Source organism: Eurytemora carolleeae, unplaced genomic scaffold (assembly GCF_000591075.1).
Source record: "Eurytemora carolleeae unplaced genomic scaffold, Eaff_2.0 scaffold1494, whole genome shotgun sequence".
Classification (NCBI taxonomy): domain Eukaryota; kingdom Metazoa; phylum Arthropoda; class Copepoda; order Calanoida; family Temoridae; genus Eurytemora; species Eurytemora carolleeae.
This window is the reverse complement of record NW_019397438.1, coordinates 35,199-52,831: the sequence shown is the minus strand read 5'-3', so window position 1 is coordinate 52,831 and position 17,633 is coordinate 35,199. Positions and strand designations below refer to the sequence as shown.

Genomic DNA, 17,633 nt, shown 5'->3' with positions numbered 1-17,633 from the left:
CTTTTTGTGTTCTTTGTTTTCTATGAATTAAGTATTTGCCACCAACTCAAATTTTCTAATCCCTATACCTTTACAACCTCAAAAATTTCAAACTCAGAAAATTTTAGTTTGAAATTTAATATTAAGGGTTGGGTTGCAAATATATTATGAAATCAGAGTTTGTGACAAATACTCAAATCAGTTCACTTTTCAGTTATATCATGTAATTTCGTAAGAGATTGAAAAAATGTAATAAAACTTAATACAAGCAATTGTAATTTTTCACACATTTTATAACTTTCAAAAAACTAGTTTTATTTTACTTTTTCTACGAAAAATGATTTCTTGATGATCCCTGGCGAGAACTGAGACTGTCAGTTCTCAGGAAAGTTTTCAAGGTTCAGGTTCTAAACAGTTTACACAGTCTCCAATATTAGCTCAGGGTTAGACATTTATCAGAGAGGGATGAAGTAGATATTTTTCTAAATTCAGCCTCAAAAACAATTTTTAAATGGATTTTCAATTTAGTTTTGAATAACCCAATTCCTTTAAGAAGTGCCATCAACGATATTCTTTAATCCAAATTCATTAGAAATGAACATCTGACGGGGTTAGCTTCCTTAGAATCCATTGTTACTTGTAAATTTGTACAGTACAAACAAACATGAAAATAGCCGAAATGTGATAAAAGTTGAAATGACACACTGTTAGTAACGTTGTCAATTCGCTGTAATGAAGATATTACATAGACCGATATTTCATTGGCAGATATTACTTAGGCAGATATTACATAGGAAGATTTTACATAGGAAGATATTACATAGGCAGATATTACATAGGCAGATATTACATAGGAAGATATTACATAGGAAGATATTACATAGGAAGATTTTACGTAGGACAATATTATATAGACAGATATTACAAAGGCAGATATTACATAGGAAGATATTACATAGGCAGATATTACATAGGCAGATATTACATAGGCAGATATTACATAGGAAGATATTACATAGGAAGAAAATACGTAGGAAAAAATTATATAGGCAGATATTACATAGGCAGATATTACATAGGTAGATATTACATAGAAAGATATTACGTAGGCAGATATTACATAGGAAGATATTACATAGGAAGATATTACATAGGAAGATATTACGGAGGACAATATTATATAGGCAGATATTACATAGGAAGATATTACGTAGGCAGATATTACATAGGCAGATATTACATAGGCAGATATTACATAGACAGATATTACATAGACAGATAATGTATAGGCAGATATTACATAGGAAGATATTACGTAGGCAGATATTACATAGGAAGATATTACATAGACAGATAATGTATAGGCAGATATTACATAGGAAGATATTACATAGGCAGATATTAAATAGGTAGACATTACTTAGAAAACACAACATAAGGAGATACTAAAAAGACAGATAGTACATAGGCATATGTTTCATAGTAGCGGTTATTATTTCTTTGGCAGATATTTCTGAGTGGATACAAAACGCCCAAAAAATAAAACACCCAAAATTACACATCATCCAAAAACAAAACGCCCAATGTTACAAATCGTCCAAAAACAAAACACCCAAATAACAAAACACCCAAGATAACAAAAAGCCCAAATTTACTAAGTGTTCAAAGTTACAAAATTTAAAAGCTACAAAATGTCCGAAATTACAAAATGTCCAAAAACAAAACGTCCAAAAAAAACAAAATGTCCAAAAATAACAAAATGTCCAATATTACAAAATGTCCAAAATAACAAAATATTCAAGTTTTCAATTTTTTGGCGCTTTTTATTTTTATTTTCATTTGAACTAATAATCGCAGCGCTCAGCCCCCTAGCCTGTCCGAGCCACAGCGCTCGGCCCAGAAATTGTCTTAACCCAACGTAACCCTGAAATAATGCATTCATTTGAACTATTTTTGTTGTTTAGCTGAACTATTTTTTGTTCATTTTAATAAGAAATTGTATTTTTTCAGAGATAGGTTAGGTTGAGACGGTTCCTGGGCCGAGCACTGCGCCTAGGACAGGCTAGGGGCCAAACGCTGAGGCAAGGAGTTCAAACAATGATTATATAAATAGTTCAACTGAACCAAGAAATAGTTTAAATGTATGTATTGATCCAGGTTTAGGCTGGGTTAAGGCACTTTCTTGTTCAAATGAACAAAAAAATAGTTCATATTTATTCCTTTACATATACTGTACATGTTTCCTCTACAGTAGATATTTCTTCCTTTACATATACTGTACATGTTTCCTCTACAGTAGATATTTTTCCCTTTACATATACGGTACATGTTTCCTCTGCAGTAGATATTTATTCCTTTACATATACTGTACATCTTTCCTCTACAGTAGATATTTCTTCCTTTACATATACGGTACATGTTTCCTCTACAGTAGATATTTATTCCTTTACATATACGGTACATGTTTCCTCTACAGTAGATATTTATTCCTTTACAAATACGGTACATGTTTCCTCTACAGTAGATATTTCTTCCTTTACATATATGGTACATGTTTTCTCTACAGTAGATATTTATTCCTTTACAAATACTGTACATTTGAGCTATTTCTGATTCATTTGAACTATTTTTATGTTTAAATGCGATGGAATATAAGCTTGAAAAAACGTTTCATTTATTTTCTAACATTTGCCTTTCTTTAGATTGTGTAACTATTTCTTATGTTACTGAGCCATGGAACTTAGTAACTATTAATAATTAATAATTAAACATTTAATTATTTTGACATTTTTAGAAAATTTAGGATATTTTGTCACCTTGGACATTTTGTAATTTTGAATATCTTTGGACATTTTGTAACTTTGGATATTTTTTAAGTTTTGGACATTTTATTATTTGGGCTTTTTGTGGCTTTGAACATTTTGAAATCTTGGGTGTTTTGTGTTTAGATGATATGTTTTGGGTGCTTTGTTATTGAACATTTTGTTCAATTGGGCGTTTTGTTTCATCACTGATATTCCATTGGCACATAGTTCATAGACAGATATAAGATAGGCAGATATGATGACAGAGTTATATATTACATAGGCAGATATTACAGAGGTAAATTCTTCATTGGCAGATTTATTACAGAGTCAGATATTGTATTTCCAGATATTGCAGATCTATATTTTGACTACTGAGGATATTTTGACTGAGGATGACATTATGTTTAGTATAATTTTTTTAAAAGAAAATGTGAAGTTTAAAAACTAGAATAATATATATATCCATATAGACAGATATTACAGAGTCATATATTACAGAGGTATACATCACAGATTTGACAGAGTCAGATATTGAATATACAGATATTACAGAGAGTCAGATATTAAATATTCAGATATTACAGAGGTATGTATATATATATTACATAGGCAGATATGACAGAGTCAGATATTGAATATACAGATATTACAGAGAGTTAGATATCAAATATTCAGATATTACAGAGGTATAAATATATTACATAGGCAGATATGACAGAGTCAGATATTGAATATACAGATATTACAGAGAGTTAGATATCAAATATTCAGATATTACAGAGGTATGTATATATATATGATATGACAGATTAAGATATTGAATATGCAGAACACAGGTATTAAAAGGGCAGATATCCCATTACAGACTAAAGCTCGAAGTTTCGTCAGCAGAGATTTTTAAAAGAAGTTTATCTATATTTCTAAGGTAGATATTTGATAAATACTGAAAATACTTATACTGAAAATATTTAATAATAATAATTATTCAGAAATATGCCTGAGAACTGTATTTAGTCCGGTAGTAGAGCTTCTGCATATAAATATCCACGTAAGTTAAAAAAGCTTAAAATTTATCTCAGCTTTGACTATGAGGTAATTTTTAATAAGGATCACTGTCGATTTGAGTGTCGAGCTTTTTTTTTGAGAAAATTAAAATCAAAGTTAGCTCCCTAATTCAGACCTCAAGAGTCCTCGTGAGATCTTTATGAAAACCGAAATTTGTTGAGCTTTTCTGTTTGACCCTATCACGGAAGGTTTTAATTAAAGTGGAATGTATTTTTATACCAAAAACTTGTTAAAACACTTTTTTACGAGGAATTAAAAAACATGCCAAGAGATAAATCATATTTTTGTTAAGTGTTTGTGATATAAATAAAAAATTATCGGGGGGATTTATTTTAAGATCTAAATAACACAACAATTTTTAATGTAATTTTCACAAAAAAGGGGTCTTCAGAGATTTCATATAAACCTTTTTTGCTAATTCAAGGGATGTCTAATTTTAGAATCTGTAAAAATAAGATATTATTTCTGTTTTAAAAAGCCACCTCAATTTTGAATTTATTTCAGAAATAAAGATTCACTCTTAAAGCGTATATAAAGAAAAAAATGACACATCAATAATCAATAATAAAGCAAAATCTGTGTGTTTCAGGTCTCAAAATTATTTGCCCAATCTTTATTAAATATTTATTTACTTTGATCTTAAACTTTTCAAATTTTTTTTAAACAACGACATGAGATCGGAATTACTCTTCTTTTTTTTTCTTTCTTGCTATTAAGTGTTAAATTTTCTGAGGGGGGGGGGAACGTAAAACTTTATTTTTCTTGTAATCGATTTGAATCTTTTTTTCAAGTTTTCCCCTAACACTATCTTTAACCTTTTTTTTCCACCTGTCAAAGTTCCGTTAGTTCATTCTTTAATTTTCCTTCAATCATTTTTTTGATTCTTTCTTTAACTTTTCTTTTAGCTCATTATTTAACTCATTATTTAATTCATTCTTTAATTCATACTTTAATTTATTCTTTATATCATTCTTTAATTCATTCTTAAATTCATTCTTTAATTCATTCTTAAATTCTTTCTTAAATTTTTCTTTTAATTCATTCTTTGACAAATTGACCTTTAATTCAATCTTTAATTTCTTCTTCAATTCATCCTTTTATTTATTCTTCAATTCATTCTTTATTTCATCCTTTATTCTTTAATTCATTCTTTGACTTTTCTTTTAACTCTTCCTTTAATTCATTCTTTAATTCTTCCATTAGTTCATTCTTTAACTTTATTTTCAATCCTTCCCTTGATTTTTCCTTTAATTCATTCTTTAACTCATTTTTTCAATTCTTCCTTTAACTCTTCCTTTAATTCATTCTTTAACTCATTTTGAATTCTTCTTTTAATTCTTTTAAAGATTTTTATTTTTTTTTGTGATTCTTCATTTAACTATTTTTTAATTGCTTCTTTTTTTCATGTGCATACTAGCTATAGGGCCGGGCGTTGCCATGGAAAAAAAATTGAAAAAAAAATTTATAAACAATTTCTATTTTTAGCCTAAAACATCTCACGGCCACCCATGATTGTCCACAAAAAATGTCAGCCCATTCGGCTCAGCCGTTTGGCTGGCCTGAGGCAACATACATTTAAATGTCTTGGCCTTAAAGATGTAATGTAATGAAAGTTTTATTTGTAAGCATGGACAATTGGGAACCAAAATCAAAACAAAGTAAATGATTACTTACTACAAACTCTAATTTTTTCATCCATGTATATCTTTGCAATCTTATGGTGTAAACATCTGAAATTTTAAAATTTGACAACTTGATATAGAAGATAAGTTTGCAAAAGTATTTATTTTAGAAAATTTTATTATGTGGAGGCGAGTGTTGTTATAAGAATATTACAGGATGAGCGGGAAAAGAATGAGTGAAGGAAACTGGGAGATATCTGTTACATCTCCGTCCAGGCTGGGTAATATCATTTTGTACAAACTTTTTCAACTTACTCAAGATTTTTTTATGATTCGACGCTCCATAGGGCGCTCTCTTTACTAGTGAAAGTTTTAACTTTTAACTGTTATTTTCAAGTCGTCATTTTGTCTTATATTTCTCCGACAACATATTAATTCTCGCGGGGTTTTCTGTTTAAATTGGTGCATTTTCAAAAATAACGAATGTCAACATTTCTATCGGGCAAATTATTTCCACAACGATCAGCTGTAAACCTTCCCCGGGGTCATTTTAGTTGACAAATAACTGTATGCCTGAGCAGTTCAGATGTTTTAACGTTTATTTAATAAAAACAATCGACAACTTCCCAAACAGACAAACGGACAAACAGACACGATAAATTGCGTTTAAAGTCCAAGTCAACGATCTTTACAAAATTATGCTAAATATTTATTTATTATATTTCCAATATTCCCTAAACAATTTCTAATATTTCTTTTTAAAGATAATCTGAAGGCAACGGTATAGATTCGGTTAAAATGATGACAGCATAATTTGCACTGCAGTCTTAGTGTAAACAAACAGACAGATAGAAAGAAATATATACATATAGACAGTAAGATAGATATATAGACAGAAAGATATATAGACATAGACAGTAAGATAGATAGATAGACAGAAAGATAGACAGATAGACAGAAAGATAGACGAATAGACAGAAAGATAGACAGATAGACAGAAAGATAGACAAATAGACAGAAAGATAGACAGATAGACAGATACACAATAAAGCAGCTAAACAAATAAACATTAAGACAGTTAGAAAGTTAGACAGCTAGACAGTTATACAGTTATACAGTTAGACAATTAGACAGAGAGACTGCTAGCCAATTAGATAGATATACAATTAGACAGTCAGACAATTAGGCAGTGAGACAGCTAAACAGTTAGAAAGATTAAAAATTAGACAGTTAGACAGTTAGACAATTAGACAGTGAGACAATCAGACAGTGAGACAATTAGACAGTGGGGCAGCTAGACAGTTTATTATGCAGTGTTAGAAATTCCATGATACAACCCTTGCCAACATGCATATTTGACCTAAGAAAAGGACCAACATTCTTTTTTTTATTATGCACTCCTGTATGCCCAGACCATTAGCGCCTGATCCAATCAGGGTTCAGTCATGTGTTTGTTGTCTATTCTGAACCAATAGAAATAGTATGGCTTTAACAACTATCTTTTTATCTATCTCATTATCCAATCAGAGTTATGCATCCTTTAATCAGCGCTATCAGTAAATGGAAATATTTACTTTATACTGAAACTATGGTGTATGACCCTAGAATTATAAAGTAAAATAAATTTTGTTTATATTTGTCTAGAGGTGGATCCAGAACTAGCAGATACTTCTAAACTATCTCCTGGGCATCAAGGTAAATATTTTTTATATCAAGGAGGAAAAAAAGGGAAATTTTGTGGAGTGTTTTTTTACTGTGTCGTATTATAAAATCTATAGTGGAACTAGTCGAGCTCAAGTTTATTTTCATTTTAATTTGAAATCTTGCATGTTTCACAACATTTCTATTTTGAAGAGCTATTTACAAGAAAAAACAATTTCGTAATCTATTTATATGTAAATTGTGTCACATCATAAGTTAAAAATTAGATCCAGCGAGGTTACTCGAGGTAACAAAGATAAAATAGACTGCAGTTTCCTTGTGCTCAGGTTTCAGTGTCCGAGAAAAAAGGGGAGGGTGGGGGAAGAAATATTTGTCATTTCAATATTAAATCTGTTGAAAAAAATAAACTTTCTTAGCTTAATATTTTTATTTTTCTGCCAACCAATATAACAAAGAATCTGGTACATAGGATAAATTATGACGGCAATAATTAAGAACAACTTTTCATCCTAAATGAATGGGCAACAATGATTTTTGTTGTGATCACATAAATAAGCAATATACTTGTTTTTTTTTCTGTAGAAGAAAGTTTAGAAGGCAATACCTTGAACATGGATGATTGCTGGAGGATCAATATAAAGGTAAAGGAAAGTTTTGGTCACAAACTCAAGTTTTATAATCCCTATATCTTTGTAACCTAAAGATGTAAACCTTTGATATTTCAAACTTAGACTGATCTGACAAAATTAAAAATTTGAAATATAAAAGGCCATACGACATCGGATTGCACAGTTATAGGGATTAAAAAATTAGAGTGTGTGGCAAAAACTCGGTTTCTTACTAAACAGGATTAATAATAACATGATGAGAGGTATTGATATTGTTTCGTTATCTAAACAAACAAAAAAGCGAATTTTCATAATTTAATGGTTCTAATCAGAAGGTTATTTAAATAAAATCAGGGATTCTAGAAACAAGGATTCTTAAAACCGGGATTCTTGAGACCAGGATTTCTTTAAACCAGGATATCTTTAAACCAGGATATCTTTAAACCAGGATTTCTTGAAACCAGGGTTTCTTGAAACCAGGGTTTCTTGAAACCAGGGTTTCTTGAAACCAGGATTTCTTAAAACCAAGTTTTCTGGCAACCTGGATATCTTTAAACCAGGGTTCATTTAAACCAAAGTTCCTTTAAACCAATGTTCCTTTAAACTAGGATTACTTTAAACTTGGGTTCCTTAAACCAGGGTTCCTTTAAACCAGGGATTCTTGAAACCAGGGTTCCTTTAAACCAGGTTTTCTTATAAACTAGGGTATTTTAAATCCAAGATTCTATGAAGCCATCAAGTTTTATAATATTTATTGTAGGCCCCGGCTTCCTTGAACGTGAAGAAAGGAGAACCTACTGAGGATGGTTACCAGGTATAATTTTAGGGTTGGATAAAGTTATTAGAGAAGACCACACCTACCCTGACTATATCAGATTCAAGACCACACGTACCCTGACTACAGCAGATTCAAAACCACACCTAAACTGACTAAAGTAAATTCAAGACCTCACCTACCCTGACTACAGCAGATTCAAGACCACACCTACTCTGACTAAAGTAGATTCAAGACCACACCTACCCTGACTATATCAGATTTAAGATAAACCTACACTTACGATAGAAGGTTTAAGACACACTTACACTGACGATAGCAGATTGAAAACACACATACTCTGACTAAAGTAAATTCAAGACCACACCTACCCTGACTACAGCAGATTCAAGACCACACCTACCCTGACTATATCAAATTCAAGACCACACTTATCCTGACTATATCAGATTTAAGACCACACTTATCCTTACTATAGCAAATTCAAGAGCACACCTACAGCACCTACCCTGCCTATAGCAGATTCAAGACCAAATTTACCCTGACTACAGCAGATTCAAGACCACACCTACCCTGACTATATCAGATTCAAGACCACACCTACCCTGACTAAAGTAGATTTAAGACTACACCTACCCTGACTATAGCAGATTCAAGACCACACCTACCCTGACTATATCAGATTCAAGACCACACCTACCTTGACTAAAGTAGATTTAAGACTACACCTACCCTGATTATAGCAGATTCAAGATCACACCTACCTTTACTATATCAGATTCAAGACCACACCTACCCTGACTATATCAGATTCAAGACCTCACCTACCCTGACTATATCAGATTCAAGACCACACCTTCCCTTACTAAATTAGATTCAAGACCACACCTACCCTGACTATATCAGATTCAAGACCACACCTCCACTAACTAAAGTAGATTCAAGACCACACCTACCCTGCCTATATCAGATTAAAGGCCACTCCTACCCTGACTACCGCAGATTTAAGACCACACCTACCCTGACTATATCAGATTCAAGACCACACCTACCCTGACTATATCAGAATCAAGACCACACCTCCACTGACTACAGCATGTTCAAGACCACACCTACCCTGACTAAAGTAGATTCAAGACCACACCTACCCTGACTTTATCAGATTAAAGACCACACCTACCCTGACTATATAAGATTAAAGACCACACTTACCCTGACTACCACAGATTCAAGACCACACCTACCCTGACTATATCAGATTCAAGAACACACCTACCCTGCCGATATCAGATTAAAGGCCACAGCTACCCTGATTATATCAGATTCAAGACCACACCTACCCTGATTACAGGAGATTCAAGACCACATCTACCCTGTCTATATCAGATTCAAGACCACACCTACCCTGACTATATCATATTCAAGACACACCTACCCTGCCTATATCAGATTAAAAGCCACACTTTTCCTGACTATATCAGATTAAAGACCACACCTACCCTGCCTATATCAGATTAAAGACCACACCTACCCTGACTATATCAGATTCAAGACCACACCTACCCTGACTATATCAGATTAAAGACCACACCTACCCTGACTATATCAGATTCGAAACCACACCTACCCTGTCTATATTAGATTAAAGACCACACCTACCCAGAATATAGCAGATTTAAGACCACACCTACCCTGACTATATCAGATTAAAGACCACACCTACCCTTCCTTTATCAAATTAAAGACCACACCTACCCTGACTTTATCAGATTCAAGACCACACCTACCCTGACAAACACAGATTCAAGACCACAACTACCCTGCCTGTATCAGATTAAAGACCATACCTACCCTGACTATATCAGATTCAAGACCACACCTACCCTGACTAATGTAGATTCAATACCACACCTCCACTGACTTTATTAGATTCAAGTCCACACCTACCCTGCCTATATCAGATTAAAGATCACACCTACCCTGACTATATCAGATTCAAGACCACACTTACCCTGCTTTTATCAGATTAAAGATCACACCTACCCTGACTACATCAGATTCAAGACCACACCTACCCTGACTATATCAGAATCAAGACCACACCTACCCTGACTAAAGCAGATTCAAGACCACACCTACCCTGACTATTGATTGAAAATAACGATCTGGAATTGTTGACGTTAAAAAATCAGGAACACATTCATAATCAGGAACTCGTTTAAATCTAATTTTGGTTTAATATATATACATATTTTGTATTTGGAAGTATTTTCTGCACATTACGTGTAGTTTATGCATAACAAGTTGGTAAACTACTTTATTCTTATAAAAATAGATTTCATGTATTCTCCGCACTCAAGTTCTGGAAATTATTTGAACCTGATAGATATTTCTATATTTCTAAATCGATATCAATTTTATTTTATATTTTATTCTGTATATTGCATGTGTTAAAAGTAAAAGTCATTATATGGTAATTGATGATCTGATCAAAACTATTTAAGTTTTGAAAACAAACTTTTAAGTTTATTAAAATTTTATTTTTGATTTTTATATTTTAACAAAATTTAGACAGAAATTTGAAAGTGTTTATAAACCCAAATTAGTCGAATCCCTAAATGTTTGCACCCATGGTGAAAACCTTTTATATTTCAAACTTAGATTATTTATATAACAGAATTCATAGTTTAAATATCTTTAGGTCTAAGAAATTAGGTTGCAAAGATATAGAAATTAGAAAATCAGAGTTTGTGCAAAGATTTAATTCTTTTAGGAGACGATTATTTCTGAAGGAGAGGATGAAAAGGGAGAGTTTCTTTCAGGTCCTGAATGGAAGGTAATATCTCAGCTCAAAGCTTTCAAATGTCTATTTATTTATCAATTATTTAAAACTTACTACAAATCAGAAATTCGGGAAAAAATATTAAACTTTCTTTTTACTGCTTTTTTAAAGAACATTGAAGTAAATATATAATTGAAATATAAATTATTATATTGTCTGTAGTAAATGCCCTACTCTATAAAAGTCTCTCAGACATGTATCAATCCAGGTACAACTCCACCCCTCTCGTTTGTCTAAGAGGCAGAAGAATTAATCAGTTCACCAACACTTCACTATCAATGTCAACACGGACATGATCTCATAAGCTACCAATGTCAACACGGACACAATCTCATAAGCTACCAATTTCAACATGGACACAAGCTCAAAAAACTATTAATGCAAACACAGACACAATCTCATAAACTATCAATGCCAACATGGACACAATCTCAGAAGCTTCCAATGTCAACATGGACACAAGCTCGTAAACTATTAATGCCAACACGGACACAATCTTGTAAACTATTAATGCCAACACGGACACGATCTCGTAAACTATCAATGCCAACACAGACACGATCTCGTAAACTATTAATGTCAACACGGACACAATTTTATAAGCTACCAATGTCAACACCAACAAGATCTCATAAGCTACCAATGTCAACACAGACACGATCTCGTAAACTATTAATGCCAACACAGACACAATTTCATAAGTTACCAATGTCAACACGAACACAATCTCATAAGCTACCAATTTCAACATGGACACAAGCTCGAAAAACTATTAATGCCAACACAGACACGATCTCATAAACTATCAATGCCAACACAGACACGATCTCGTAAACTATCAATGCCAACATGTACACGATCTCGTAAACTATCAATGTCAACACGGACACTATCTCATAAGCTACCAATGTCAACACGGACACAAGCTTTTAAACTATCATTGCCAACATGGGCACAATTTCATCAACTCGTTTGATAAACGTGGAACAATTACTTCTCTCTCTGTAAGCAAAGCAGAGTCTATTCCAACTGACGTGTATTTAGATATCTGATATCTATGTTACAGGTTAAGTTAATGTAGTATTTACAAAGTTTGCGCAGATATGTATATAGGCGCAGTTAAACTAATCACAATACAGGTTTGATATGTTTACAGACGTAGCTAGGCTAGGTTGATCGCATTACAAGTCTTGCTCGTTAATGATAAGCGCATTTAGATTTACAAATAATGTACAGCGTAATATATCTAGATATGTTCAGGTTAACAAATATACGGATTTTCTACATGTCTACCACCACCTTTTGTTGTAGAATTTGTGTTTCTTTATTGTTTTTATTAAGTTAGCTAACTTTATTATTATTACCGCATGAATCAATGATCTAATTTTATTTCTTGTTTTACACAGATATTGTATTATTTGTTTTAAAGAAAGTATTATCTTTAATTATAATTGCATTTGATATGCGCGAATTTATATTGATATTTTTCTTCCTTTAACCCCCCCCCCCCCCCCCCCCCTATACAGAATTCAATATTCATCGTTATTTAAAATAATTTTATTAATTTCTTGGTACAGAGGTTAAAACATTTGTAAAGTAACTATCCCAGGCCTGATGAACCAGTTTTCCATATATTTTGAGATACATAGGACAGATGTAATTCGTTTAAATAATTTTCTAAATTCAATACTAAATTACAAACTTCAAAGACGATTGTATGGAATTTATATTGTATGATTTCTTTTATCCATAGTCCACAGCAACTGTAAACTTGTTTTGTTCTTTGCTTTGCATTTGTGCCTTTTCACCCAAGTTGGAAAGATTTTATTACATTTTAAATCAATATTAATTAGGTTAGAATCACCACAAAAATAGGCCAAGATCTAGATGTACAGCAGGTAAAAAATAAAACTTATAAAACTCATTTTCAACAGTTTCTGCATCATGCAGACGCAGTATTAAAATTAATGTAGATCAATACGATTCTTTTTTTTGAACAGCCTTTAGACTCGAACACATGAAGAGGGTATGCGATGAATTAATGAATTAGACATGTGTCGATATTCTTTTATTTGGATTCATAATTTTTAAATAAGTGTCATATCTCCATGTTTTAGCAATGACAACAAATAGTTTTACAGTTTTCATTAATAATCCTTAATTTGTATATTACAGACATATCTTAAAATGATTCCCCTTTGATCCTTAATTGCATTGTTTTAGTTGGTAGACGACAGCGGCGAGCACAGAGTTCTGATATCTCCAATCCCACCAAAAATTATCAAAAAAGAAGAAAAGGAATCTTACAGCAAAATTATGCTGTGTTCAGAAGCGGGAGTTTTTTTCAAGGGAAACTATGAAAATTTTAAGATCAGTAAGCAATGTGAATAATGCAATACTCATTGCATTATTTACATATTTGGCCCCCGTAACAGTAATAGATTTTACAAAACATTTATCTAAATCAACAGAACCAGCAGAATGCTGTAATATTGAATCAAGGTTCTGGAGAAAATTGAAAGAAAGGTTCCACCCCGAAAAAATGAAGTCAAAATCAACATCAAAAAGGGGGATGATAGGTAATATCAGAATATTTTCTATGTTATTCACTGCCATAACGTATTTACTTGATTTTATTTATGCTTTTTTCTCTATTAAGGTATTTGTACAGTGGAGGCAAAATTTTCTTTAGGGAGTGCCCACTGTATCATAAGGTAACTGTACAGGGATATCCACTAGAGGGATTGTACAATAATAAGGTAACTGTACAAGGATATCCATTAGGGGGATCGTACAATAATAAGTTAACTGTACAGGGATATCCACTAGAGGGATTGTACAATACTATGTTAACTGTACAGGGATATCCAATAGAGGGATTGTACATTGTATCATAGTTTAACTGTACAGGGATATCCAGTAGGGGGATTGTACAATAATAAGGTAACTCTACAGATATATCCACAAGAGGGAATGTACATTTTATAATAAGGTAACTGTTAGGGTTTCCATTTTTCCGGAAAAAAATTTCCATTTTGGAAATGGAATGATCCGGAAATTTGCTGCGTAAACCGGAATTCCGGGATAATTCCGGTATAAATGGAAACCGGAAATTTTCCGGTTTACGTCACGTAAACCGGAAAAATTTCCGTTTTACGGAATGGAAACCGTAAAATTTCCAGTTTCCGATTTCGTAAACCGGAAAAATTTCCGGTTTCCATTCCGTAAACCGGAAATTTTTACGGTTTACATAACGTAAACTGGAAAATTTCCATTCCGTAAACCGGAACTTAAAGAATTTTTCTTATTTTAATTAAATTCATATTTTTACCGTCCGGCATCCATCCATATATTGTTAGTGTTACTAACTGGTGTTGTATTCACAGATGTAAGACTTTAGTGTAATTCTGGTACCAAATCTTCCGGAAACTGGAAATTTCCGGAACGATTTTCCGGAAAATTTCCGGAACGATATTCCGGAACAACGTTCCGGAAATTTCCGTTTTACGGGAAAAAAATCGTTCCGGAAATCGTTCTGGAATTCCGGTTTTCCGGAACCTTTTCCATAATGGAAATGGAAAAAATTTCCGGATCATTTCCATACGTAAACCGAAACCCGGAATTCCAGTGGAAACCCTATTAACTGTACATGAATATTCATTATAGGAATATGCTAAAAGGTTAGTAAAAACGATATTTTTGCAAGAGCTTGAAAGTTTTAATTAAAAAATTGCCTGATAATACAACTTCTTCCTCACAGCTTGTTTAATAAAAGTAATAATTAACTAGTCTAGCCTGCACTAGTCTATTATTAACATTTTTACTTAGTTTACTTTCTTGAATTTTAATTCAATTAGTTTCTACTTCAAAGGAATCGAGTCTTTGCCACAAATTCAAACTTTCTAAACCAGATTTTTCGCACTTAAAATATTTGATCTCACAGAAGTTTGAAATATCTAAAAGGTCTACGACATTGGGGTGCAAAGATATAGTGATTAGATTATGTTTCATGGACATCGGAAAAATAAGAGAAGGTGGGGGGGGGAGGGAAGAATATGATAAATCTTAGAATACTTTTCGATTTTTGTTCTGATGCTTTCCGTCAGTATATATATTAATGGTTTTGGAGACAAAGAAAAATGGCAAATCTATAAGAAACTAAAGGTATGAAGGGAAATTGAAAAGGAAAACAAAAGATAATCAACAATGTCTGTCAACGTTATATTAACCTGGAGAACAGAGGTTTTTCACCTCTCTGGGTCTAGGCTTGCTATGCAAAATTTCGTCTTGTACTCCTTTAAAACAGGTCTTTTGAGCCAGTGTTTAAGTAAAACACACAACCCATGGGAAACATGTAATTATCCATCAACCACAAACCTTTCTAATGTGGAGAAGCATCAAGTACAAGCATCATTTACAAGTACTGCCCAAGATGTTCTTACATTTACATATCAGTTTCAAGACTCCAAAAAACTCCTTTTATCTCATTTGTCATTATTTGTAAGTGGAGATTATGACATTGGGTCCAACAAATATTCAAATTCCACGTTTGGAGCATAGTTCCTTTCTTCCACGGCCTGGAACAGAGCTCGAAAACATACACATTAGTTGATAGATCTACATTTAGTCTAGTCATATCATGCAACAATCTACAAACCTGTCGAGATAGCAAATATCAAATTCAAGACAATTTGCAAGGGTCTTTTTTTCATGACTGTTTGGGTTCAGTGTCGGGAGCTGAGATATTGAATTAAGAAACATGTAATTCCTTGACATAAACCAGAAATATTGGGGTGCTGTTTCACACTAGGGGTTTTAGGGGTCCATAAGTCCCTCCCCCCTCCACACGGGGAGGTTCCCTGGACCGCAAGAAGCCCAAAGTGGGAAGATTTAAACACTGTATTACTATTAAAATAATTTTGTACAATTTTTTAATCATCTTTTAAAAAACCTTTTAAATAACAAAAATTGTTAAAAATATGTTAATGGTTTCTGTTTTAAAGCAAAAAGGAATACTTATCTTATGTTATGCCAACCTACTCAATCCTGATGGCCAAGAGTTTGATCTAAAAATTGTATTTTTTAGGTTGGATGGACGAGTGCATCAGCTTAGAACAATTCTAAATTATAATTATACTATTAATAATGATTATAATAATAAAGATAATAATAGCAATTATAATAATAATAATGATAATACTAATAATAATAAAAAAAGAAGAAGGGCTCAATGCACCCCAAAAGCCTATTAATAATAATAATAACAACAATAATAATAATAATGATAATAATAGTAATAATAATAAAAATAATAATTGTAATGATAATGATAATAATAATAGTAAGAAAAAGAACAAGAAGAATGAGAAGATCAAGAAAAAAACTGCAATGGTTCGAAGAACAGTAATATATAGACAAATTATATATGTTTGAAGTCAACATGGAAATCAATTATTGCTTGCCAGTGCCCTTAAATGTTTCTATTAAACCAGTGTGTACTTATCATTCATTCTCAGTTCATGTTCAATTTAATTATAGCAGAACTTTAAAGTAGTTATCGTGCTGAAATGTCTCAAGTAATTATAGATTTATTATCGCAACGCTATGGCCTTTGTTTTTACCTAAACAACTCACTTATACTTTTTCGTAGCCCTGGACATATAATTTTAATAATGCAACAGGCTTATTTCTAGTTTAAGTTTTAAAATAGTAATGGGCAATAAACTTTTTACAGTAATATTAAGTTCCCCAAATTTTCTAAAAAAAAGGATGCTTCTTAAAATAATTTTTTCAAATTGAACATGAATAGAATTAAAATAATTTCAAATTTTTTACTTTGTCAAAAAATCTTGTATGACATTTGTTTTGAAAAGTGCACAAAAACATTACCTTTTAACACTATTATTAGGGTACGACGAATAATTTATAATATTTTAGGACTTTCTCTGTAGAATCTCGTCTTTTAGATTATTATCCATGTTGACTAAAATATGTAATATCTTAGATAAAGAGAAATTTTCTGTTTAAAATCTGTTAACTGTAAACCGAAATAATATGAATAGTTATCGTGCTTGTAAACTTGTAACAATATTGCAGAGGTTTAGAGAATAAAAACTTCATGTCATTTAATCCTTTTTTCTTCGTTTTTTTTTTAAATAAGTTTTTTATCTCACCAAGATAGCTCACTATACACCCAGACTGCACTTTAGTAGCATACATTTTCATAACTGGGTCGTTTTTACAGCAGTGTACGTCTTGGTCTTTGAATTTACG

The 17,633-nt window shown here is 32.1% G+C and overlaps 1 protein-coding gene across 2 annotated transcripts; it reads left to right on the top strand.

Annotated features, from left to right (window-relative positions):
- Positions 1-2,030: 2,030 nt before the first annotated feature.
- On the top strand, positions 2,031-17,473 carry LOC111714293 (uncharacterized). Of its 2 annotated transcripts, none has more exons than XM_023489365.1 (12): positions 2,031-2,060; positions 3,776-3,834; positions 5,690-5,754; positions 7,118-7,168; positions 7,718-7,776; positions 8,504-8,557; positions 11,292-11,354; positions 13,214-13,258; positions 13,584-13,658; positions 13,863-13,939; positions 14,020-14,074; positions 16,447-17,473. In XM_023489365.1, the coding sequence occupies exons 3-12, from the start codon at positions 5,691-5,693 to the stop codon at positions 16,471-16,473; spliced, it is 570 nt and encodes a 189-aa protein (XP_023345133.1). In that variant the 5' UTR covers positions 2,031-2,060; positions 3,776-3,834; position 5,690; the 3' UTR covers positions 16,474-17,473. The 2 variants fall into 2 exon arrangements, with proteins under 2 accessions (XP_023345133.1, XP_023345134.1); XM_023489366.1 differs by lacking the exon at positions 2,031-2,060 and adding an exon at positions 3,667-3,711.
- Positions 17,474-17,633: the final 160 nt, after the last annotated feature.